Here is a 27,390-nt window from a genome sequence, read left to right on the forward strand (position 1 = left end):
CCCAACGAAGGATCATCAAAAGTCGTGCTATAAATTCTCAGACAGCCCAAAGATTCCTTGATGCCCTTCCAGACTCCCTCTGCCTACCCAAAGACGTCAGTTAACCACCTAACTGAGGAACTCAATTTAACCTTGCGCAATACCCTAGATGCAGTCGCACCACTAAAAACATTTGTCACAAGAAACTAGCTCCCTGGTATACAGAAAATACCCGAGCTCTGAAGCAAGCTTCCAGAAAATTGGAACGGGAATGGCGCCATACCAAACTGGAAGTCTTCCGACTAGCTTGGAAAGACAGTATCGAAGAGCCCTCCCTCACTGCCGCTCGATCATCCAATTTTTCCAACTTAATTGAGGAAAATAAGAACAATCCAAAATGTATTTTGGATACTGTCGCAAAGCTAACTAAAAAGCAGCATTCCCCAAGAGAGGATGGCTTTCACTTCAGCAGTAATAAATTCCTGAACTTCTTTGAGGAAAAGATCATGATCATTAGAAAGCAAATGACGGACTCCTGTTTAAATCTGAGTATTCCTCCAAAGCTCAGTTGTCCTGAGTCTGCACAACTCTGCCAGGACCTAGGATCAAGGGAGACACTCAAGTGTTTTAGTACTATATCTCTTGACACAATGATGAAAATAATCATGGCCTCTAAACCTTCAAGCTGCATAAGGGACCCTATTCCAACTAAACTATTGAAAGAGCTGCTTCCTGTGCTTGGCCCTCCTATGTTGAACATAATAAATGGCTCTCAATCCACCAGATGTGTACCAAACTCACTAAAAGTGGCAGTTTTCACCTTTATTTAACTAGGCAAGTCAGTTAAGAACAAATTCTTATTTTCAATGACGGCCTAGGAACAGTGGGTTAACTGCCTTGTTCAGGGGCAGAACGAAAGATTTGTACCTTGTCAGCTCTGGGATTTGATCTTGCAACCTTTCGGTTACTAGTCCCACGCTCTAAACACTAGGCTACGCTGCCACCCCACTAAATAAAAAAAATAAAAAAAATAAATAGTAATAAAGCCTCTCTTGAAAAAGCCAAATCTTGACCCAGAAAATATTTATAAAACTATCGGCCTATATCGAATCTCGCATTCCTCTCAAATATATAAAAAAAGCTAATCTCACTGCCTTCCTGAAGACAAACAACGTATACTAAATGCTTCAGTCTGGTTTTAGACCCCATCATAGCACTGAGACTGCACTTGTGAAGGTGGAAAATTACCTTTTAATGGCATCGGACCGAGGCTCTGCATCTGTCTTCGTGCTCCTAGACCTTAGTGCTGCTTTTGATACCATCGATCACCACATTCTTTTGGAGAGATTGGAAACCCAAATTGGTCTACACGGACAAGTTCTGGCCTAGTTTAGATCTTATCTGTCGGAAAGATATGTTTGTCTCTGTGGATGGTTTGTCCTCTGACAAATCAACTGTACATTTCGGTGTTCCTCAAGGTTCTGTTTTAGGACCACTATTGTTTTCACTATATATTTTACCTCTTGGGGATGTCATTCGGAAACATAATGTTAACTTTCACTGCTATGTGGATGACACACAGTTGTTCATTTCAATGAAACATGGTGAAGCCCCAAAATTGCCATCACCTGATGAAGACAGCTTGGCTGTCAAAATGTTGGTATAACATTTTTGCATCTGAGCTCCTAGAGTGTGCGGCTCTCTTTTATTTTCAAGTTTCTATTCCGCTAGCCAGCACCTCGTCTTAATAGGTGTGCGTTTCTTTTTCTTCTAGAAGCCTGTGTTTCAGACATAAGGAAGTCGATGGCTGCCAACTTTCTACTTTTAAACTCGGACAAAACAGAGATGCTTGTTCTAGAAACAAAGAGATCTTCTGTTGAATCTGACAATTAATCTCGATGGTTGTAGTCGTCTCAAATAAAACTGTGAAGGACCTCGGCGTTACTCTGGACCCTGATCTCTCTTTTGACGAACATATCAAGACTGTTTCAAGGACAGCTTTTTTCCATTTACGTAACATTGCAAAAATCTGAAACTTTCTGTCCAAAAATGATGCAGAAAAATGAATCCATGCTTTTGTCACTTCTAGCTTAGACTACTGCAATGCTCTACTTTCCGGCTACTGGATAAAGCACTAAATAAACTTCAGTTAGTGCTAAATACGGCTGCTCGAATCCTGACTAGAACCCAACAATTTGATCATATTACTCCAGTGCTAGCCTCCCTATACTGGCTTCCTGTTAAGGCAAGGGCTGATGTCAAGGTTTTACTGCTAACCTACAAAGCATTACATGGGCTTGCTCGTACCTATCTTTCCGATTTGGTCCTGCTGTACATACCTACACGTACGCTACGGTCACAAGACGCAGGCCTCCTAATTGTCCCTAGAATTTCTAAGCAAACAGCTGGAGGCAGGGCTTTCTCCTATAGAGCTCCATTTCAATGGAATGGTCTGCTTACCCATGTGAGCGATGCAGACTCGGTCTCAACCTTTAAGTCTTTATTGAAGACTCATCTCTTCAGTAGGTCCTATGATTGAGTGTAGTCTGGCCCAGGAGTGTGAAGGTGAACGGAAAGGCACTGGAGCAACGAACCACCCTTGCTGTCTCTGCCTGGCCGGTTCCCCTCTCTCCACTGGGATTCTCTGCCTCTAACCCTATTTCAGGGGCTGGCCTACTGGTGCTCTTCCATGCCATCCCTAGGAGGGGTGAGTCATTTGAGTGGGATGAGTCACTGACGTGGTCTTCCAGTCTGGGTTATATCTAGAGTATTTCTCCTGTCTTATCTGGTGTCCTGTGTGAATTTAAGTAAGCTCTCTCTAATTCTCTTTCTCTCTCTCGGAGGACCTGAGCCCTAGGACCATGCTTCAGGACTACCTGGCTTGCTGTCCCCAGTCCACCTGGCCGACTACTATTATTTGACCATGTTGGTAATTTATGAACATTTGTACATCTTGGCCATGTTCTGTTATAATCTCCACCCGGTACAGCCAGAAGAGGACTGGCCACACCTCATAGCCTGGTTCCTCTCTAGGTTTCAGCCTTTCTACCCACCGTGCTTCTACACCTGCATTGCTTGCTGTTTGGGGTTTAGGCTGGGTTTCTGTACAGCACTTTGAGATATCAGCTGATGTAAGAAGGGCTATATAAATCAATTTGATTTTGATTTGATCATGCTGGTGCACAAACTGAATCCCACCGAGATGTGGATTATGTGGTCTCTACTGCAGGACACAAAGCTGAAGTGCTTTAGATTAAGGATATGAGGCATCAGGTGGTCTGTCTCACTACGGTAAAATAAGCATTCTTTTCATAGAGAAATTACCCTTAAAAGTAAGGTCCTTTCACACAAGCTCCTGCAAAAAACTTTAATTCATCCATAAATTTCATTTGGTTTTTTGTACAGATATTCAACATTCAAAAAGTTAGGTACAGAAATTCATAAGCATTATACCATCTGTTTACAATATTTTATTCTCTTAAATGATAAATTAAGAAATGTTCTAGTAAAGGCCACTTAAAAAAGAACCAAGGATTTTAAACAGAGGAGAAATAGAGTGTGTGCAGTCCTTTAGGTTTGTTTAGCAGTTTCAACCTTGACCACGATCCCACTGTACCATTCGGCCGAGGTCAGGTCTTTTTTACTGAAAGTCAACCAGTGTTGGGTTTCACTGTTCCAACACGTCCAGGCAGCAGGAGCCAGCCATGCTCCTCTGCATACCTTTCACCACACAATTATCACACAGACAAGGCAACCTTTTTCAAAGTATAAAGTATGCTCAAGCTTAAAAAAATAAACTATAGCCTCTCATCTTATGCACACTGAAGAGGATAGCAACAAACAAACCGTGGATTTTATTTCAAGTCCTTTACAATTACCAATTAAAACCTTTTATCACAATACATATGCATTCCTGCCCCTCTTCCCAGTCAATGATGTGAACATAGTGTGGGTGGGGATAATTACATTTGTTGTTTTGAGAAAACCTTCTCCCATAAGAGCGCTTAGGGGCTTGAGCAAGACACTTTCTCCACAGACAAACATGTGGACAAACCCATACAGTAGAGAACTCCATGTGAATTTGATTTATGTGCAAAATTTGAGATTGTGCCAAAGATGGCTCTCGAAGGCTTTAGATTAGAAGGTCTGGTCATCGTTACAGGAGTCAGTCCAGTGGCCAAAGGCCTCACAGATGTCACAATAAGCCCTCTCCTCATCCTTACTGCCGTGGTAGGTGGTGTGGGGTGGGGAGTCCGGCATCTGCATCTGAGTGGGACAGTCTTCTGTATCATGGAGGTCGAAGCAGTCACAAATGTCACAGAAGAGCCTTGGTGGGACCTTCTTTTTGGAAGGGTCTTTGTTAAAACTGCTGAGAAGATGGTGGGAGACATACAGGGTCAGGGTGTGAGCATGTACAGTAAACTAGACAAATGGAAAAGTACTTAACGGGGGAGGGGACAAACTAAGACTGATGAAATGTTAAGATAGAAATAATGCTTCATGCTCTGAACTAGCTTCATGAAATTAACAAAACAAAAAAGCATGAGGTTAGTGTGGGCTTCAACTTGTCTGACTCAGGGTTACAGTTTAAGAGCATCGGAGAAGGCTGACCCGTCATAGTTGTCAAGCTCGCTTGCATTATTCCCATTGAGGGCAGCCTCTGCCATCTTCTCCAGCTTGCCCTTAAGTTCCTCATTCTTCTTCTGCAGGTCCACGATAACCGAGTTCAGGAACTCAATCTGTCCCAGACAAGACGGGATATCACGGACATTGCCACAGTTCAGTAAAAAATAAATGTGAAATGTAACTTGGACACATGAACAACAGGTCATCCAACTGTATACACATCTCATTGAGTGCCAATATCACACAAGTAATTCACCCCTTTCCCCAACCCACCATGCTACAAGAACAGTGAACCACAACCTTCACCAATGTGCTTGGCTAGTTCCTATGTTGTGAAAACAAACCCAGATCCTGGCTTGAGCATGGGAAAGGGTAATGAGGGCGACACTGAACAGTACAACTCTGGATCATCCATCATGAGAAATTGTGGCATCAAGGCATGTCAATTTGCTAGAAAGCATACTCTGATAAATGTCCTGTATGAATAGGATATGAGGTCCTTTTTTTGAATCCCTGAAAGCTATTGTAAATAAATCCTTTGAAGTTTTTGCAGAGGTTTTAATCCCGCAATTTTACATACAACTAAGATGTTTGGTGCAGTATTTCTCAAGTGAAAACATTTGCATAGAAACAAGTAGTCTCTCATTGAATGACAACAAACAATTGAAGAATGCCTAATGTTGACCAATCACCAACAAAGGGGCATATACTTCGGCTTCAGAACTTCGGCTTGCCTCAAGAAAATAACAAACGGCAAAAAAAAAACTCCTTGCCGAAGACCAAAACGCCACAAAATGTTGTCATAATATACACGGGAGTGTACAAAACACCTGCTCTTTCCATGACACACAATGAACAGGTGAATCCACGTGAATGCTATAATCCCTTATTGATGTCATCTGTTAAATCCACTTCAAAACGGTGTAGATGAACGATAGGAGACGGGTTAAAGAAGGATTTTTAAGCTTTGAGACAATCAAAACATGGATTGCGCATGTGTCATTCAAAGAGTGAATGGGAAATAAAATATTTAAGTGCCTTTGAACAGGGTATGGTAGTAGGTGCCAGGTGCACCGGTTTGAGTGTGTCAAGAACTGCAAAGCTGCTGAGTTTCTCACGCTCAGCAGTTTCCTTTGTGTATCAAGAATGGTCCACTACCCAAAGGACATCCGGCCAACTTGACAACTGTGGGAAGCATTCGAGTCAACATGGGCCAGCATCCCTGTGGAACACTTGACACCTCGTGTCCATGCCCCGACGAATTGAGGCTTGAAACTGTTTAGAATGGGAAATATGAGGACGCCTTTAGGAGACGACCAGAAATGTAAATCAACAGGAACATTCAGGAATTATTTTTCAGGACATAGAACAGCACAGACAGAACAGGAACCGAGTGGAAATCTACAGACAAATAGACATGCATGAGTGGAGCTGATGAAAAACAGTAACAAACCGCTGCCTGATTTCCGGGTAGCATGGCCAACATCAGTGACAGAGGAGGAAGGAGGTAAATGAGGAAGTGGAGATGGAGGAGACAAAACAGATCAAAATTAGGACCCACCTAATAGAAGACAATATATTCAAGTCATCACTGACATATGGAAAAATACTAAAATAACCTAAGAGAAAATAGTGGGAAGGCAACATTACAGCTTCATCACTGTTCAACCTCTGACAAACCTATTCAAAGCCTGTGACAGTAAGTTAAGAGATAAAGGCAGATTTACATGGTAAGCAACTTCAGTGCTCATTATTGTTTTTGGTTAAAGCTGTTTGAGGCATCTCAGCACACCTGTGATAAAACAGCTTCCTAAATCAATTGTCAGAGGTTCTCCAGTGAGTTGAAATAAATTCTGTACACTGCCAGTCATGGACTTCGCAGACATTGACATGAGCAAAATTGCATTAATTTAGAGGGAATTTCCATACCACTGATCGTATGAAAGTTGCCATTTTCATAGTACGCTAAGCAACCACAGCATGTCATATGGCAATAGTATGGAACCGTAACTTAAATTAATGCACAAGTACGACTTAGGTTAGGTACTTCTTACACACAATCTTGTCAAACACACAATGCAACACTGTACATATCAATAAATAACCCACTGAATGACATACCCAAGCGGTCTCTTATTCACCCATTTTTGCTAAATTGGTCCATTATAAATGTATACCTGGCTTTCTGCAGTCTCCTTGTTCTCCTTTAGTTGAGCCAGAGCTGCGTCACCTAAAGGGAAAACATGCATATAAAGCATTCAGTGACAGTGAAGTTCAATCTGTAGACATGAGTTAAGCTTCAACTACCCAGTCATACCTGAGGAGCTGGTAACAGTATCCTGTCCTCCTGAAAGGCTCTTCTCCAGGCTCTGAACATGCTCCTGCAGCCGTGCCTTGTCCTTCTCCAGTAACTGTATAGTAAACTTCAGTGTCTTCGCTATGGCGCTCTCCCCACGCAGCACTGATAACTGCTCAGAGGTAAAAAAAATACAAATATGTCATATACATTAGACAATGGCTATACAGTTGAAGTTGGAAAATTACATACACTTAGCTTGGAGTCATTAAAACTCGTTTTTCAACCACTCCACAAATGTCTTGTTAACAAACTATAATTTTGGCAAGTCGGTTAGGACATCTATATTGTGCATGACACAAGTAATTTTTCCAACAATTGTTTACAAACATATTATTTCACTTAATTCACTGTATGACAATTCCAGTGGGCCAGAAGTTTACATACACTAAGTTAAACAGCTTGGAAAATTGCAGATAATGATGTTATGGCTTTAGAAGCTTCTGATAGGCTAATTGACATGAGTCAATTGGAGGTGTACCTGTAGATGTATTTCAAGGCCTACCCTCAAACTCTGTGCCTCTTTGCTTGACATCATGGGAAAATCTAAAGAAATCAGCCAAGCTCTAAGAAAAAAAATTATAGACCTCCACAAGTCTAACTGTTTGGCCATAATGACCATCCTTATGTTTTGGAGGGAAAAAGGGGAGGCTTGCAAGTCGAAGAACACCATCTCAACCGTGAAGCACGGGGGTGGCATCATCATGTTGTGGGGGTGCTATGCTGCAGGAGGGTCTGGTGCACTTCACAAAATAGATGGCATCGTGAGGTAGGAAAATTATGTGGATATATTGAAGCAACATCTCCAGACATCAGTCAGGAAGTTAAAGCTTGGTCGCAAATGGGTTTTCCAAATAGACAATGACCCCAAGCATACTTCCAAAGTTGTGGCAAAATGGCTTAAGGACAACCAAGTCAATATATTGGAGTGGCCATCACTAAGCACTGACCTTAATCCTATAGAACATTTTTGGGCAGAACTGAAAAAGTGTGTGTGAGCAAGGAGACCTACAAACCTGACTCAGTTACACCAGCTCTGTCAGTAGGAATGGGCCAAAATTCACTCAACTTATTGTGGAAGGCTAACTGAAACGTTTGACCTAAGTTAAACAATTTAAAGGCAATGCTACCAAATACTAATTGAGTGTATGTAAACTTCTGACTCACTGGGAATGTGATGAAATAAAAGCTGAAATAAATCATTCTCTCTACTATTATTCTGACATTTCACATTCTTAAAATAAAGTGGTGATCCTAACTGACCTAAAGACAGGGAATTTTTACTAGGATTAAATGTCAGGAATTGGGAAAAACTGAGTTTAAATGTATTTGGCTAAGGTGTATGTAAACTTCTGACTTCAACTGTATATACACTGAAGAAAAATATAAAACGCAAAATGTAACAACTTAAAAAAATACTGTTTTGGCCCTAATCTATTCTCTAAAATGATATTGGAGGCAGATTATGGTAGAGAAATTAACATTCAATTATCTGGCTCCGCTGGACATTCCTGTAGTCAGCATGCCAATTGAACGCTCCCTTGAGACATCTGTGGCATTGTGTGACCAAACTGCACATTTTAGAGTGCCTTTTCTTGGCCCCAGCACAAGGTGCACCTGTGTAATGAACATGCTGTTTAATCAGCTTCTTGATATGCCACACCTATCAGGTGGATGGATTATCTTGGCAAAAGAGAAATGCTCACTAACAGGGACGTAATCAAATTAGTGCACAGAATTTGAGAGAAATAAGCTTTGTGTGTGTATGGAACATTTTGGGGATCTTTAATTTCAAACATGGGACCAACACAATATTTTTGTGTTTACATTTTTGTTCAGTGTATTATACAAATGCTGAAAAACAATGTACTGAAGTCTTAATGAACTCAAGTTCTAATAAGACTAGTCCAAAGCTTTTTGGCTTAGAATTAGTGCCAGGGAGCCTGCCATGAGGCTAGGGAATTAAAATGTCTAGAAATAGGGAAGAGCACCAATTCTTACCTCACTCATCAGGGTCTCCAGCTCCTGATCCTTCTCAGAGATCAAGGCGCTGCTTTTATGGATGGATTTCTGGAGGAAGGCTTTCTCCTCATCTAACTTTTTCTTCATTGTGGTCTCTCTGTCAAAGGCAAAACAGAATTATGATATAGTCATAAGAGTTTAACCACTCCAAAAGGGAATAGTGAAGCATTGACCATGCATAATCTGAGTGAACTCTAATGTCTACTGGAGTACCACCAGCAGCCGACTGGTTTCTTAAGTTCGGTTAAAAAGGTGCACTATGAAGAAATCCATCCGCCATTTCCTGGTTGTAAAATTTCTAATAGTTTGCCTAATTTCAGTTTGTGACAAAACAAGCTAGTGTAGAGAATCATTGAACCATCTAAACAGCTGTGAAATATATTTTCCATAACAAAAAATATTGTATTTTCAGCTGTTTGAAGCTCATGTACAAATCAAAATAAAAGACGAAAAAACTAAACTTAATGGGAAGCATCTTAATAGTGCACATAGAACAGTTTTACCGCTTCTTAGACTTGCTTTCAAAGAGAATAATAGATCTATAACTCACATTTCTAAGTGAATTTGGTCAGGTCGCCCAAAACGTTGCTGCTTGAAACTCCATCTTTATATACAGTGCCTTGCGAAAGTATTCGGCCCCCTTGAACTTTGCGACCTTTTGCCACATTTCAGGCTTCAAACATAAAGATATAAAACTGTATTTTTTTGTGAAGAATCAACAACAAGTGGGACACAATCATGAAGTGGAACGACATTTATTGGATATTTCAAACTTTTTTAACAAATCAAAGACTGAAAAATTGGGCGTGCAAAATTATTCAGCCCCTTTACTTTCAGTGCAGCAAACTCTCTCCAGAAGTTCAGTGAGGATCTCTGAATGATCCAATGTTGACCTAAATGACTAATGATGATAAATACAATCCACCTGTGTGTAATAAAGTCTCCGTAAAAATGCACCTGCACTGTGATAGTCTCAGAGGTCCGTTAAAAGCGCAGAGAGCATCATGAAGAACAAGGAACATACCAGGCAGGTCCGAGATACTCTTGTGAAGAAGTTTAAAGCCGGATTTGGATACAAAAAGATTTCCCAAGCTTTAAACATCCCAAGGAGCACTGTGCAAGCGATAATATTGAAATGGAAGGAGTATCAGACCACTGCAAATCTACCAAGACCTGGCCGTCCCTCTAAACTTTCAGCTCATACAAGGAGAAGACTGATCAGAGATGCAGCCAAGAGGCCCATGATCACTCTGGATGAACTGCAGAGATCTACAGCTGTGGGAGACTTTGTCCATAGGACAACAATCAGTCGTATATTGCACAAATCTGGCCTTTATGGAAGAGTGGCAAGAAGAAAGCCATTTCTTAAAGATATCCATAAAAAGTGTTGTTTAAAGTTTGCCACAAGCCACCTGGGAGACACACCAAACATGTGGAAGAAGGTGCTCTGGTCAGATGAAACCAAAATTGAACTTTTTGGCAACAATGCAAAACGTTATGTTTGGCGTAAAAGCAACACAGCTCATCACCCTGAACACACCATCCCCACTGTCAAACATGGTGGTGGCAGCATCATGGTTTGGGCCTGCTTTTCTTCAGCAGGGACAGGGAAGATGGTTAAAATTGATGGAAAGATGGATGGAGCCAAATACAGGACCATTCTGGAAGAAAACCTGATGGAGTCTGCAAAAGACCTGAGACTGGGACGGAGATGTCTTCCAACAAGACAATGATCCAAAACATAAAGCAAAATCTACAATGGAATGGTTCAAAAATAAACATATCCAGGTGTTAGAATGGCCAAGTCAAAGTCCAGACCTGAATCCAATCGAGAATCTGTGGAAAGAACTGAAAACTGCTGTTCACAAATGCTCTCCATCCAACCTCACTGAGCTTGAGCTGTTTTGCAAGGGGGAATGGGAAAAAATGTCAGTCTCTCGATGTGCAAAACTGCAAGCGACTTACAGCTGTAATCGCAGCAAAAGGTGGCGCTACAAAGTATTAACTTAAGGGGGCTGAATAATTTTGCACGCCCAATTTTTCAGTTTTTGATTTGTTAAAAAAGTTTGAAATATCCAATAAATGTCGTTCCACTTCATGATTGTGTCCCACTTGTTGTTGATTCTTCACAAAAAAATACAGTTTTATATCTTTATGTTTGAAGCCTGAAATGTGGCAAAAGGTCGCAAAGTTCAAGGGGGCCGAATACTTTCGCAAGGCACTGTATACACATAGAATGGTGCTTGTGAAACTTTAAATTCAGAAGCATGGAATAAAAAGGTTTAAAGTCCCCCCCACATTGACCGTACGTACATCCCAACCAGAAGCCATGGATTACTGGCAACATCTGCACCGAGCTAAAGGCTAGAGCTGCCGCTTTCAAGGAGCAGGACACTAATACGGACGCTTATAAGAAATCCTGCCATGCCCTCAGAATAAGCATCAAACAGGCAAAGCATAAATACAATCCCACTACACCGGCTCTAACGCTTGTCGGATGTGGCAGGGCTTGCAAACTGTTACGGACTACAAAGCGAAACCCAGCAGCGAGCTGCCCAGTGACGCGAGCCTATCAGACAGGATAAATGCCTTTTATGCTTGCTTCGAGGCAAACAACACTGAAGCATGCATGAGAGCGTCAGCTGTTCCGGACAACTGTGTGAACACGCTCTCCATAGCCGATGTGAGCAAGACCTTTAAACAGGTCAACATTCAACAGACCTATTACCAGAACGTGTACTCCGAGCATGCCCGGACCAACTGGCAAGTGTCTTCACTGACATTTTCAACATCTCCCAGACCGAGACTGTAATACCTACAAGCAGACCACCATAGTCCCCGTCGGTAGCTGTTACGGATACAAGTATCCTGTGTGTATCCTGTGTGTGTGTGTTTCTCTCCTTCTCCCCTCACAGGTGAAAATCATCACTCCCCAATCAATCATCAATCAGAAGACACACCTCCTCCTGTTTCCTACCCAATCACCGTTCCTTTCCCTTTGTTTAAAAACCCATTCAGTTGTTTGCTGTGGAGCTCAATCTCTCGATTTCACTCTCTTTATGTATTGAGCTATCTTTTGTTTGAGCACCTCCATAGCACTTTGTCATCACCTGTGAGTATTGTTTTTGGTTATGGTGTTTGTTTGTTTGCTGGTGGGAAAAGGGGGAACCAAGACAAGTCGCCCATGGGCATACACTACCCGTAGGTACACTTTGTTAAATACACTAGTTAGAACTGGGTGGACCACCCACTGTATTTTTGGTTAGTTAGTTAGCTGTTGTTAAAGTAGGCTAGTCTAGCTTAGGGGTGTTTTTCAATACTTATTGTTTCATTCCTTGGGTCCAGCTCAGCCCCTTTTCCTGCTCCCCCCCATTACCGTGTGTGTTCCAATAAACCCTGAGTTTGATGGTAGATTTCAGTAGTCGTGGTTATTTCGTTCTCACTTTTACTTTTTCACTATTATAATTTGCATGAGTTGTGTTACGGGTCTCGTTACTATCTCCCCTAGACTGTCGGGCCAAAAGGGATTTGTAACAGTAGCCATGAAGTGCTTTGAAAGGCTTGTCATGGCTCACATCAAAACACCATGATCCCGGAAACCTTAGACCCACTCCAATTCGCATACCACCTGAACAGATCCACAGATTAAGCAATCACACTCCACACTGCCCTTTCCCACCTGGACAAAGGGAGCACCTATGTGAAAATGCTGTTCATTGACTACAGTTCAGCGTTCAATACCATAGTGCCCTCAAAGCTCATCACTAAGCTAAGGACTAAACACCTCCCTCTGCAACTGGATCCTGGACTTCCTGAAGGAAGTGCTAATCCTCAACACTGGGGCCCCTCAGGGGTACATGCCTAGTCCCCTTCTGTACTCCCTGTTCACCCAACGACTGCGTTTCCAAGCACGAATCCAACACCCTCATTAAGTTTACTGACATCGACAACGATGAGATGGTCAATAAGAGGTCAGAGACCTAGAAGTGTGGTGCCAGGACAACAACAACCTCTCCCTCAACGTGATCAAGACAAAGAAGATGATCGTGGATTACAGGAAAAGGAAGACCGAACACACCTCCATTAACATCAACAGGGTTGTAGTGGAGCGGGTCGAGAGCTTCAAGTTCCTTAGTTTGTTGATGTGGATACCATCATGGTCCAAACACTCCAAGGAAGTCGTGAAGAGGGCACGACAATGCATTTTCCCCCTCAGGAGACTGGAACGATTTGTAATGGGTCCCCAGATCTTCAAAAGATTCTACAGCTGCACCATCAAGAGCATGCTGACCGGTTGCATCCACGCCTGGAATGGCAACTGCTCGGCAAACTGACTAAGGCGCTGCAGCCAGTACATCACTGAGGCCAAGCCTCCTGCCATGCAGGACCTATATACTAGGGGTGTCACAGGAAGGCCCAAAACATTGTCTAAGACTCAAGTCATAGAGTGTTCCCTCTGCTAACGCACAACAAGTGGTATCGGAGTGCTTGCCGTGCGGGAAGTGCGGTCAAAAAGGCTCCTTAACTTCTCTAGGGTATGTGGGACGCTAGCGTCCCATCTGGCCAACATCCAGTGAGATTGCAGAGCACCAAATTCAAATACAGAAATACTCATATATATATTCAGAAAACAAAACATTTTACATAGGTTTAAAGATTAACTTCTTGTGAATCCAACCACCTTATGATTATTTGAGAACATAGCCCAGTTGACAAATTATTACCAACAGTAACCAGCCAAGCAGAAGCGTTACAAAAAACTCAGAAAGAGATCAAATTAATCCCTTACCTTTGATGATCTTCATATGGTTGCACTCAAAAGACATTCATTTACTCAATAAATGTTCCTTTTGTTTGATAAACTCTTTATATCCAAAAACCTCAGTTTTGTTCGCGCGTTTTCTTCAGTAATCCGCAGACCAAACAGGCAGACAAAAAAAAAAAATCAAAATTCCGTAAAGTTCATAGAAACATGTCAAACAATGTTTATATTCAATCCTCAGGTTGTTTTTAGCCTAAATGATCTATAATATTTCAACGTCGTCAATATAAAAAGGTAAACAAGAAATGCACTCGGGATTGTGCATGAAAAAGCTCTGTGACACGTCGGGGTCCACTCATTGACTGCGCTTACTCCCTCATTTATAAGAATACAAGCCTGAAACAATTTCTAAAGACTGTTGACATCTAGTGGAAGGCATAGGAACTGCATATTGAGTCCTAAGTCAATGGATACTGTAATGGCATTGAATAGAAAACTACAAAACCAAAATAAAAAATAATTCCTCAATGGATTTCTCAGGTTTTCGCCTGCCAAATCAGTTATGTTATACTCACAGATATTATTTTAACAGTTTTAGAAATTTGAGTGTTTTCTATCAAATACTACCATGCATATGCATATCCTAGCTTCTGGGCCTGAGTAACAGGCAGTTTACTTTGGGCACGCTTTTCATCCGAACGTGAAAATACTGCCCCTTAGCTCATAGAGGTTTTAAGGGCTTGTAAGAAACATTTCACTGTAAGGTTGTATTGTTGCTGTTGTATTCGGCGCATATGACAAATCAAATTTGAAGTGGAGTCTACTGTTTAGCTTGAAAAAAAATGTTAATACAGTGCCCTCAGAAAGTCTTCATACCCCTTGACTTACTCCACATTTTGTTGTTACAGCCTGAACTCAAAATTGATTATTTTCTCACCCATCTACTCACAATTCCTCATAATGACAGTGATTCTTTAAAGAAATTTTAGCAAATGTATTGAAAAAGAAATAGAAAATCTCATTGACATAAGTATTCACACCCATTGCCCAGGATACTAAAAAATTAGCTCAGGTGCATATAATTTCCTTTGATCATCATCGAGATGTCACTACAACTTGATTAGTCTACTTGCGGCCAATTCAATTGTTTCGACATGATTTAGAAAGAAACACACCTGTCTATATAAGTTGACAGTGCATGTCAGAGCAGAAACTATACCCTGAAGTCCGAGGAACTGTCAGTAGATCTGAGAGATTTGTGATGAGGCATACAGTGCATTCGGGAATGCATTCAGACCCCTCCACTTTTCCCACATCGCTATGTTAATCTTATTCAAAATGGATAAAAATTGTAAAAAGCTACCCCCTTGAATTCTGCCAAAAGGCACCTAAACGACTCTCAGACCATGAGAAACAAGATTTTCTGGTCTGATGAAACCAAGATCGAACTCTTTGGCCTGAAAGCCAAGCTTCACGTCTGGAGGAAACCTGGTACCATCCCTACAGTGAAGCACGGTGGTGGCAGCCACATGCTTTGGGGATGTTTTTCAGCGGCAGGGACTGAGATACTAGTCAGGATCGAGGGGAAAATGAATGCTCCCCATCAAACCTGACAGAGCTTGAGAGTATCTGCAGAGAAGAAATGGGAGAAACTCCCCAAATACAGGTGTGCCAAGCTTGTAGCGTCCTACCCAAGAAGACTGACTAAGCTGTAATCGCTGACAAAGATGCTTGAACAAAGTACTGAGTAAAATGTCTGAATACTTATGTGAATGTGACATTTATTTGAATAAATCAGCTAACATTTCTAAAATCCTGTTTTTGTTGTATGTAGATTGATGAGGGGAAAAACGAATTCATCCATTTTAGAATAAGGCTTTAACGTACGAAAATGTGGAAAAAGTCAAGGGGTCTAAATACTTTCCGAATGCACTGTATATCTGGGAAAGGGTATAAAACAACTGAGTGTTGAATGTTTCCAAGAGAACAGTCGTTTCCATCATTGGGAAATTGGAACAATATGGAACTACCCAGACTCTGCCTAGAGCTGGTTGTCTGACCAAACTGAACAAATGGGCAAGAATGACCTTGGTCAGGGAGGTGACCAAGAACCCAATGACCACCAGAACTACAGAGATCCTTGGCTGAGATGGGAGAACCTGCCAGAAGGACAACAGACTGCAGCACTTCACCAATCTGGGCATTATGGGAGAGTGGCCAGACAGAAGACACTCCTGAGAGAAAGGCACACGACAGAGCGCCTGGAGTTTGCAAAAAGGCACGTGAAAGATTCAGAGCATAAGGCACAAGATTCTGTGGTCTGATGAGACAAAACTAACTCTTTGGCCTGAATGGAAATCGGTATGTCTGGAGAAAACCAGGCACAGTTCATCACCCGTAGCAGTATCATGCTATATGGATACTTTTCAGTGGCATGAACTGGGAGACCAGTAAGGATAGAGGGAACAATGAATGGAGACAAATACAGGAAAATCGTTGATGAGAACCTGCTTCAGAGTGAAAACAAAGATTTACATTCCAACAGGACAATGACCCCACGCATACAGCCAAAGCAATGCTGGAATGGCTTCAGAACAAGAATGTGAAAGTCGTTGAGTGGCCCAGCCAAAGCCCAGACATGAATCCCATTGAAAATATGCGGGGGTGTGAATACTTGTCAATTAATATTCTTCATTTTCAATACACTTGTGAAAAAACAAACATTTAATCCATTCTGAATTCAGTCTCAATCAACAAAATGTGGAATAAGTCAAGGGGTATAAATAATTTGAAGGCACTGTAAACATACTGTGATGACAAAAAGCAAGTGAATTAGAGGGATTACTCATTGAACAGAAACCTCTCTATGGTAACAGAGTCAAAACATGTTAGAATCACCTTTGGGAGAGATTACAGCTGTGAGTCTTTCTGGGAAAGTCTCTAATAGTTTTCCACACCTGGATTGTGCAACATTTGCCCATTCTTCTTCTCAAAATTCTTCAAGATTTGTCAAATTGGTTGTTGATCATTGCTAGACAACGATTTTCAGATCTTGCCATAGTTAACTTAAATCTGCTTGAAAATCTAACTTGGCCACGCAGGAACATTCACTGTCTTCTTGGTAAGCAACTCCAGTCTATATTTGGTCTTGTGTTTTAAGTTATTGTTCTGCTGAAAGGTGAATTAATCTCCCAGTGGTGGAAAGCAGACAACCAGGTTTTCCTCTAAGATCTCTGTGCTTCGCTCCATTCCGTTTCTTTTTTATCCTGAACATTTAGTCCTTAGCAATTACATGCAGCCATCACTATGATTGAAAATATGGAGAGTGGTACTAAGTAATGTGTTGTATTAAATTTGCCTCGAACATAAAACGTATTCAGCACAAGTTAATGGCTTTGACACATTTTTTGTAGTATTACTTCAGCGCCTTTTTATTGTGTACAGGCTTCCTTTTTACTCTGTCATTTATGTTCACAATGTTGTTGAGCCATCCTCAGTTACCTCCCATCACAGCCATTAGAAACGAATGGTTTTAAAGTCCGATGACATGGTGAAATCCCTGAGCGGTTTCCTTCCACTCCGGCAACTGAGTTAGGAAGGACGCCTGTATCTTTGTAGTGATTGGATGGTGATTCAATACACCCAAAGTGTAATTAGTAACTTCAGCATGCTCAAAGTGATATTCAATATATGCTTTAAATTTGTTTTACCCATATGTACCCTTCTTTGCGAGGCATTCGAATACCTCCCTGGTCTATGTGGTTGAATCTTTTGTTTGAAATTCACTGCTCGACCTTACAGATAAACTGTATGTGTGGGGTACAGCGACAAAGTAGACGTTCCAAAATCATGTAAACACTAATATTGCACACAAGTGTGAGTCCATGCAACGTAAGCATTTTTTTCATCCTTAATATATTTAGGCACACCATAACAAAGGGGTTGAATACTTATTGACCCAAGACATTTCAGCTTTTCATTTTTAATTAATGTGTTAAAAAAAGGCAAAAGAGGATGTTAGCAGACAGTGTAGACAGAGCACAAACATGACATGCCACGTTGATGAACGGAAAAGTGATACAAACATCCATGATGAACCTCTCTGGGATATGTGGGACGGTAGCGCCCCACCTTGCCAACAGCCATTGAAAGTGCAGGGCACCAAATTCAAAACAACAAAAAGCTCAATCAAAATTCCTCAAACATACAAGTATTTTACACCATTTTAAAAGATAAAATTCTCGTTAACCGAGCCAGTGTCTGATTTCAAAAACGCTTTACAGCGAAAGCATCAAACGATTATGTTAGGTCACCACCAAGTCACAGCCATTTTTCCAGCCAAAGAGCACAAATAGAGATAAAATGAATCACTAACCTTTGATGATCTTCATCAGATGACACTCATAGGACTTCATGTTACACAATACATGCATGTTTTGTTCGCTAAAGTTCATATTGATATAAAAACATCTCAGTATACATTGGGCACGTTACATCCAGTAGTTCAAAAACATGCAGTGATTTTGCAGAGAGCCACATCAATTTACAGAAATAATCATCATAAATGTTGATGAAAATACAAGTGTTATACATGGAATTAGAGAAACTTCTCTTTAACGCAACCGCTGTGTCAGATTTCAAAATAACTTTACAGAAAAAGCAAATCATGCAATAATCTGAGTACAGCGTTCAGACAACAAAGCAGCCAAAAAGATATCCACCATATTGTGTAGTCAACATTAGTCAGAAATAGCATTATAAATATTCACTTACCTTTGATGATCTTCATCAGAATGCACTCCCAGGAATCCCAGTTCCACAATAAATGTTTGATTTGTTCGATAAAGTTCATAATTTATGTCCAAATAGCTTCTTTTGTTAGGGCGTTTGGTGAACAAATCCAAACGCGCGTTCAATGAACAAATCCAAACGCGCGTTCAGGTCCAGCCGAACGTCGGACAAAAAGTCCAGAATGTTCCGTTGCAGCTCGTAGAAACTTGTCAAACTAAGTATAGAATCAATCTTTAGGATGTTTTTATCATAAATCTTCAATAATGTTCCAACCGGAGAATTCCTGTCTGTAGAAAAGCAATGGAACGAGAGCTAACTCTCGTGACTGCAAGTCACGAGCCTGTGGCACTCTGCCAGACACCTGGCTCAATCCCCTCATTCTCTCCCCTTAATAGCAGAAGCCTCAAACAAAGTTCTAAAGACTGTTGACATCTAGTGGAAGCCTTAGGAAGTGCAATATGACCCCATTTACACTGTATATTGGAATGGCAAAGAGTTGAAAAACTACAAACCTCAGATTTCCCACTTCCTGGTTGGATTTTGTTTTCTATCCAATACTACTAATAATATGCATATATTAGCATCTGGGACAGATTAGCAGGCAGTTTACTCTGGGCACCTTATTCATCCAAGCTACTCAATACTGCCCCCGTCACCAAGAAGTTAATTGCAGAACTGTTGGGAGTGTCTATTTTCGACTAGAAACGGCAAACAATTTTCAGACACTTGAGTTGGATGGAAATTAAAACAGCATTATAGACAAGGCTAGCTACATACACCATGTTTCTACACAGTTTCTCACCTTTGCTTCATTTCTTGCAACTGTTTATTGAGCTTGGACTGCTGAGCTTCCAGCTAAGAAAAAAGAACATACATTATAGGATGAATTGCTTGGTTGGAAAGTTGTAGTAATTCAATGTAAATGTTACATTCTTAAAATCTAGAGGCAGTTTGAGGGAGGAGCTAACACATCAGCAGTCCAGTGGTGGTACCTTCTGCTGGCCACTGGTCTCCTTCTTGCTGCTGCCAAGCTCCTTGGTCAGCTTGTTGTTCTCCTCCTGTAAGGCCACCAGGGACTGGGACTTCACAGAGGTAGCTTGCTTCAGCTTATCACTAAACACACACATTATAATAATTCAATAATAATTCTTATCTCAGATATTTGGGAATTGAGGTAGGGTATGAAGACAATGTCTGACACTTCAATGTCTGAATATTTAAAGTCTGAAAACTGTTGAGAGCAATGAGCTATAACTCATACCCAGTGTGTGCGTGTGTGTAATGTATTTTCACTCAGAATAAGAATGTCAGAGCGAGGACAATTAAAAGCATGGAGTAAAGAAAGCAAGTTTGCATTTCTTTTAAGTAAATCTATTGAGAAAAATAAATAAATCAAGACAGGTTCAATAATTATCCTAGCGATCAACTGCATTTAACTGCTCCCTGCATCAAGGGTTAATTACCGCGATAGTACCCCCTCTGCCCCAACCCCGCTGTCAGATGTTGGCACTGAGCCAGGACCTGCCAGATAGATACACAGCTGACTGTCAAGGCCCATCTGACTAACAACATTGAGAAAATATTCAACAGGGATATTCCATTGATGACAAATGGAAGGTAGGGCTAGTAAGAAAATTATCTGGGCTGCTGTGGTCTTCATACATAGTGTATTCCGAAAGTATTCAGACCCCTTCACTTTTTCCACATTTTGTTAAGTTAGCCTTATCCTAAATGTATGTATGTATGTATGTATGTATGTATGTATGTATGTATGTATGTATGTATGTTTTTTTTGCCCTCATCAAATCTACGCACATAATGACTAAGCGAAAACAGGTTTTGTGAAATAACTTATTTACATAAGTATTCAGACCCTTTGCGATAAGACTCGAAATTGAGCTCAGTTGCATTCTGTTTTCATTGATCATCCTTGAGATGTTTCTACAGCTTGGAGTCCATTTGTGGTAAATTCATTTGAACAGGGCCGCACGGCTGGCCCTTAAACGTACAAGGAGAGCTAACATTAACAATATGAATGTAAATCTCTCATGGCTCAAAGTGGAGGAGAGATTGACTTCATCATTACTTGTTTTTGTTAGAAGTGTTAACATGCTAAATGCACCGAGGTGTCTGTTTATACTACTAGCACACCCATGCATACCCCACAAGACATGCCACCAAGGGTCTCGTCACAATCCCCAAGTCAAGAACAGACTATTGGGAGGCGCATTGTACTACATAGAGCCATGGCTACATGGGGGACTGACGCATGCAGTAGAATCAGATAAGACACACACAAGTAGACATGATTTTCTGGATAATTTTTTCAAATTTTGTCTGTCATAGTTGAAGTGTACCTATGATGAAAATTACAGGCCTCTCATCTTTTTAAGTGGGAGAACTTGCACAATTGGTGGCTGACTAAATACTTTTTTGCCCCACTGTATGTATGTATGTATGTATGTATGTATGTATTTATTTATCTGTCATATGTTGCTGGATCCCAGGAAGTGTAGCTGCTGCATGGGGATCCATAATAAACACAAAAACGTAACCCGTTGGCCTGAATGCAAAGCTTTATGTCTGGAGAAAACCAGGCACAGCTCATCACCCATCTAACACCATCCTTACCATGACGCATGGTGGTGGCAGCATCATGAAATGGGGATGCTTTTCAGTGATGGGGACTGGGAGACTAGTAAGGATAGAGGAAACAATGAATGGTCCAAACACACACGCACAGTCGTGAAGAAGGCACGACAGCAGGTTTAAAAAGTTGGTCATGGGACAAAGTTTGTAATTCGGAACAAGAATATGAAAGCCTTTGAGTGGCCCAGCCAAAGCCCAGACTTGAATCACACTGAAAATCTGTGGAAAGACTCCCCATCTAATTTAAGCGCTTGAGAAAATCAGCAAGGAAGAAAATCCACAAATCCAGATGGGTATGTCTGTATCAGCTATGCACAAGCCAACCTAATGCTGTAATTGCCACGAACGGTGCTTCTACAAATGATTGACTCAGGGATGTGAATACCTATGTAAATGCGATATTTCTTTATTTCATTTTCAATAAAATTGCTACAATTTTTAAAAAAAATGTCACTGTCATTATGAGGTATTGTGTGTAAATCAGTTTAATATTTTTAATTCAGGCAGTAACACAACAAAATGTGTAATGTGGAAAAATCAAGGGGTAAGAATACTTTCTGAAGACAAACACACACACACACCACACAGTATACTCACATCTCCTGGCACAGGCCGCTGATTTTCTGGTTCTCTGAGCTGAGTTGCTCTTTAGAAAGGTTGAGCTCCTTTTTGTATTTGGAATTCTGTTGCTTCAAGGAATCCAGCTGTGCATTAACAAAAAAACATAGATCACTTCTAATGTACGGTATATAATACAGATTGTTTGAATGTTGTGAAAGTTCAAGTTGAGAGCATTTTTCTCACTATAGCTTTCAGTCCCTAGTGAACTTTACTTGTGCCAGTATGAGTACATAAAAGGATTGATGCAATTGCTTATTTTATGTTGGGCAATGAAATTAACACACACAAAAAAAGTACAAGTTGAAATGATTAAATAAAAAATAATTATGGGGCTGAAAAATCCTGTTTAACGTGGATCTTGGAGTGTGAGCATGCCAGCACCTGTGGCAAAAATTCTGTTTACATGTATCACTGTATTATACTGTGAATAATAACTTATAAAAGTGGTTTGCAACCATTACACCCCGAAACCAAACTTCTGTTAAGTTTACAAGGAGCCCCTTCCAAAGTCCTTAGTGATAGCCCTATATGACAGTGACAAAGCCATCATTCCTCACCCATACAATTTCAACAATCTCCATACCTTATTGAAAATCCATGATGCTCAACCACTATAGTATACCCCAACAGAGGCATTACATTCTCCATATACCTGATTGGTCATCTCCTGCTTGGCACTCCTGAACTCCTCCAGCAGAGACTGGGCCTCAATCTTCTCCTGCTGCAGAAGGCCCTTCTCTTGTGTCAGCAACTCCACGACCTCAGCAGTCTTCCCTGAGGACTCCGCTGCCTAGGTAGTGAGGGAGAGGGGGGCATGTCAACCAGACATATATAATGAAATACCTGTAACTTACTTGGATAGGGGTTGGTTGAGGTGAACCCCTATGTCCTGAGATATCATTTGATGGAGCCTTATTTTACACAGCCCAAATCAACTCTAACCAGAGGATCCCTAAAGGATCACTCCATTTTCTCATATTATGCAGAGTTAATTTGCATGCTTTGCATGTCAGTCATCCAAATCATTCCAAACCGGATTTTGAAGCTCTAGGGGGTTACAATGATTGTTTCTCCTATGCAATTAGTGTAATCCTCAGGAATCATTGTAATGCCCACATCTACTACTACTTACTAATAACTATTTTCAAACCAAATTCTAAGGGAGCGGAGATGTAACCATCTACCCCAACCAAGGAACTTCTCAAATCACGTTCTAAGCCCAAAGGAATTTACATTTCATAAATAAACTGTTCGCAATGGACTAGAAGCAAGAGAGCAGTTAGTAAAGGAGATTAAACAAAAATTAAGTTAAATAGAAGACCGGAGTAGCATGCAGTGAGGTTGAAACATGACCACAGCCAGCTCAACGTGAGGGTTAGTTACGGGGTTTGTTAGTAATGGAGTACCTCAAGCTGCTTGGAAATAGCATTTTTTAGTTGAGCCTCAAGCTGGGTGACCTGCTGGGTGGCTTTGTCCCTCTCCTTGAGCAAGGCATCCTTCTGGACCTTCAGGTCTTCCAGGTTGGTGGCCATTTCTTCTCTGACCTTGGTAGACACAGATGCCTCCTCCACAGAGGCTTTGTGCTGTCCCTCCATCACTGACTTCTCAGCACGTAGGGCCTGGGCATCTGCTTCAAGCTGTGTCTGGGTAACTTGCAGCTTCTCTACCTCCCCCATGAGCCTTGAGTGTTCCCCATCCCTACTCTCTTGGCTGCTGTGGAGGGAGGAAAGGTCTTGCTCCAGGCGGGACTGTATAGCTAGGAGGTCTACCTTCTCCTTAGCCAGGGAGGAGACCTCGTTGACAAGCTTCTCCAGCTTGGCAGACAGGCATATTTGGTCTCCAGCCAAGTCACCCTTTTCCTGGTCCCTCTCCTTCAGCTGTGCCTTTAAGTTCTCAATCTCCCCAGCAAAGGCTTTTCTCTCCACTCCAATATCCTTAAGGTTGGCAGACAACTCATCCATGGCCTTCTCTCTGGTGACAGATTGTTGAGTGAGGTCCTGCACTTTGACTTGCATCTGGACATTCTCCTCAAGCAGACCCTGTCTCTCACCTAACAATCCAGTGTGGGTCGTCTTAAGTTGCCCTAAATCACTACGCAAACTATTTCTCTCAGAGGCCATTGTGTCTCTTTCAACACAAACAGAGGCAACCTCTGCCTTCAGGCTGGATTCAGACTGCAGGAGAGTAATCTTCTCCTGTGTCAGAGTGAACAACTGTGTCTGTAAGTCCTCTCTCTCTCTGGAGAGGTCATCCTTTGCAGAGGACAGTTTACTTCGGTCACTTGCTTCAGTCTGCTGCTGCAATTCAAGAAGCATTTTTGCCTTTGAAAGTGATTCTGTTTGACCTTTGAACTCCTGGACCTGCAGAAGCAAATCCTCTTTGTCCTTCTGCAGGCTCTTGTTAAGCTCCGTCTGCTGCGAAAGCAGGAGATCCTGCTTTTTTGTTAGGGTATCGTTCTGCTGAATGAGTTCCAAACGCATCTGCTCAGAGTTGCCTTTTAGTTCATGATGCTCCTCTGCAAGTTCAGTTTTGCTTTTTTCAAGGGCCTCCCGCTCTGAGCAAAGCTTCTGAAGCTGTGCCTGTAGATCAACCTTTTCTTTTTTCAAGGAAGCTCCCTCAGTCTCCACCTTTTCTATCTTCTGTTTTAATTCCTCCAGCAAGGACGTGAGGTTAGAATTGGCTTGCTTCAGGTCATCATTGGCCTTAGTGGAGCTGTCCAACTGGTCCTTCATACTGCAGATCTCACCTGCTAGCTTGTCACGCTCTTTTGTTAGAGTACACTTTTCAGAGATCTCCTGTGTGTGCTTTTCTTCCAGCTCTTCCTTTTCATGTACCCAACAGTCACTCTCCATGTTCTGCTTTTCCAGTGTTAATTCTATAGCCATCTTCTCTTTGCGTATGGAGTGTAGCGCCTTCTCAGTCTCTGCATTCTGGAGACAAAGTGCTTCCTTCTCCTTGCCAAAAGATGACAACAGCTCTTTAACTTTCTCCTTAGAGGTTGCCACTTCCTCTGTAGAAAGTCTGAGCTTCTCCTTTAACTCTTCTCTCTCCTTGATAAGTTCATCTTTCTCAGAACACACCTTTCGCTGGGTAGCAAGCAGGTCCTCTTTCTCCTGCAGGAGGTGAAGCCTCTCAGAGTCGGTAACCTCACTGCTGGTCTTGGACTGGTCCAGCATTTTGGCCAGGCTCATTTTTGAAGCATGTAGCTCAACCTTGTCACGGACAGACTTCTCAAGATCCTTCTTAGTGACATTCAGCTGATTTTGAAGCTCTGCATTCAAGGCTTGGAGGGCCTCTTTGTCAAAAATGGCAGCATTCATTTGAGTAAACATCTCCACTTTATCTTTGCCCAAGGTCTCTGTCTGTGCCTGTAGCTGAGTGTTTTTCAGACAGAAGTCTTCTTTTTCCAAGCTTAAAGACCGACACCTTGCCTGCAACTCCACATTCTTTGCATCAAGGGATTTCTTAGCATTTCTGGCTGCATCCCTCTCCAACAAAAGGCTATCCTTCTCAGAGGTCAGCTTCTCCCTGCTTTGCTGGAGCTCGTTCCTCTCCTCACAGGTCTTCTCATAGACCTCTGCTAGCTGCTTCCTCTTAGTTTCCTGCTGCAGGATCTCCTGTTGGTACTTCAAAAGGACCTCATGCTTCTCTGCATTTGTCTTTTGAAGCTCCTCAATTTGGGACTGACGCTCCGCTTCAGATTGACTGAGGGATTTGTTATTGGCCTGTGCCTCCTCAACAGCAACTCTAAGCTTCTCCACCTCTCTGGATAGTGAGGCATTCTCTCCATCTACCTTCCGGTTGGTGGTCCAAAGTTCCTCCTGCTCTTTTGTGAGCTTGTCCCTCAGTGTCAGAAGTTCTTCAGTCTTACCTGAGAGCTCCTGGTGACTAGCCTCCGAGGCTGAGAGCTTGGCCTCGAGTTCAGAGAGTTGATTTTTGAGACTTCCTTCCTGAGCTTTGAGATCTGAGCTTTCCTTAGACATGTGCGCCAGCACTGAGATTTGCTTCTCCAGGTCTGTGGACAATCTCTCAATATGCTGCCCGGAGTAGTCGAGCTCACCAGAAAGAAACTGAGGGAAAAAGGTTGAAAGAAAAAAATGGGCATATAAAGGGAAAACAAAACAAGTCAAGCATTTTATTACAAAAGTTATAAAATGCAATTGGAAAAGTTAAGCTGGTGCAAGCATAAAAGACAGTTGGGAGAAAAAGAAACAAAGCTGACACCATGAAAAGTTGAGAACTTTGAAAACAGAGGTACACCAATGGAGTGCTTATGATGTGTATGTAGGTGTGTGTGTGCCTTCTAAGTGGGTTCTAATGATTCAGGTTTTCAATCAGTGTGCACCAGGTGTGGTGGAGTGTGTGCGTAATTGAATAACTTTCCATTGAGAATATGTTTTTACAAGTAGACAACCCTGTTTTAATTGTCTTATAATGGTTGTGCCACGAAATTCTGCCCTTTTGTATCCCTTTGACATTAAGTAGAAATTGTGCACCAATATTGCATTTTAAAAAGCCATGACGTGAACAGAACTCGTTTAATATGGTCAAACTAGTTCAAAAGCAGACGAGCTCGTTCTACACTTTTTGGCAATTTTCTGTTGTTTTGTGGTGTAAAACTGAGTGTGTCGAGCATAACACGTCAACCGTGTTATCCACAGGCAAAAATATATATATATACAGTTGAAATCAGAAGTTTACATACACTTAGGTTGGAGTCATTAAAACTTGTTTTTCAACCACTCCACAAATGTCTTGTTAACAAACTATAGTTTTGGCAAGTCGGTTAGGACATCTACTTTGTGCATGACACAAGTAATTTTTTCAACAATTGTTTACAGACAGATTATTTCACTGTATCACAATTCCAGTGGGTCAGAAGTTTACATACACTAAGTTGACTGTGCCTTTTAAACAGCTTGGAAAATTCCAGAAAATGATGTCACGGCTTTAGAAGCTTCTGATAGGCTAATTGACTTCATTTGAGTTAATTGGAGGTGTACCTGTGGATGTATTTCAAGGCCTACCTTCAAACTCAGTGCCTCTTTGCTTGACATCATGGGAAAATTAAAAGAAATCAGCCAAGGCCTCAAAAAACAAATTGTAGATCTCCACAAGTCTGGTTCATCCTTGGGAGCAATTACCAAATGCCTGAAGGTACCACGTTCATCTGTACAAACAATAGTATGTAAGTATAAACACCATGGGACCTCGCAGCCGTCATACCGTTCAGGAAGGAGACGCGTTCTGTCTCCTAGATATTAACGTACTTTGGTGCGAAAAGTGCAAATCAATCCCAGAACAACAGCAAAGGACCTTGTGAAGATGCTGGAGGAAACAGGTACAAAAGTATCTATATCCACAGTAAAACGAGTCCTATATGACATAACCTGAAAGGCCGATCAGCAAGGAAGAAGCCACTGCTCCAAAACCACCATAAAAAAGCTGGACTATGGTTTGCAACTGCACATGGGGACAAAGATCGTACTTTTTGGAGAAATGTCCTCTGGTCTGATGAAACAAAAATAGAACTGTTTAGCCATAATGACCATCGTTATGTTTGGAGGAAAAGGGGGGAGGCTTG

General features: G+C 41.6%; 1 protein-coding gene across 21 annotated transcripts in view; it reads right to left on the reverse strand.

Moving 5' to 3' along the window:
• Nucleotides 1-3,332: 3,332 nt before the first annotated feature.
• The window catches only part of clip1a (CAP-GLY domain containing linker protein 1a), a 57,153-nt gene continuing 33,095 nt past the window's right edge, over nucleotides 3,333-27,390 (reverse strand). For 5 of the 21 annotated variants that reach the window (XM_036935910.2, XM_036935905.2, XM_090190691.1 and 2 more), the window contains 11 exons: nucleotides 23,213-25,876; nucleotides 22,459-22,596; nucleotides 21,783-21,889; nucleotides 19,529-19,649; nucleotides 19,339-19,391; nucleotides 8,963-9,080; nucleotides 6,923-7,073; nucleotides 6,783-6,835; nucleotides 6,059-6,064; nucleotides 4,591-4,718; nucleotides 3,333-4,348 (listed from right to left, as the gene is read on the reverse strand). In XM_036935910.2, the coding sequence (XP_036791805.2) occupies nucleotides 4,117-4,348; nucleotides 4,591-4,718; nucleotides 6,059-6,064; nucleotides 6,783-6,835; nucleotides 6,923-7,073; nucleotides 8,963-9,080; nucleotides 19,339-19,391; nucleotides 19,529-19,649; nucleotides 21,783-21,889; nucleotides 22,459-22,596; nucleotides 23,213-25,876 (3,771 nt within the window). In that variant the 3' untranslated portion in view covers nucleotides 3,333-4,116. The remainder of the gene's footprint in view (nucleotides 4,349-4,590; nucleotides 4,719-6,058; nucleotides 6,065-6,782; nucleotides 6,836-6,922; nucleotides 7,074-8,962; nucleotides 9,081-19,338; nucleotides 19,392-19,528; nucleotides 19,650-21,782; nucleotides 21,890-22,458; nucleotides 22,597-23,212; nucleotides 25,877-27,390) is intronic. The other 16 variants (XM_090190687.1, XM_090190682.1, XM_090190695.1 and 13 more) reach the window with 9 other exon arrangements.

This window comes from Oncorhynchus mykiss, chromosome 11 (genome assembly GCF_057628025.1).
Source record: "Oncorhynchus mykiss isolate SJ-2025 chromosome 11, ASM5762802v1, whole genome shotgun sequence".
NCBI lineage: Eukaryota > Metazoa > Chordata > Actinopteri > Salmoniformes > Salmonidae > Oncorhynchus > Oncorhynchus mykiss.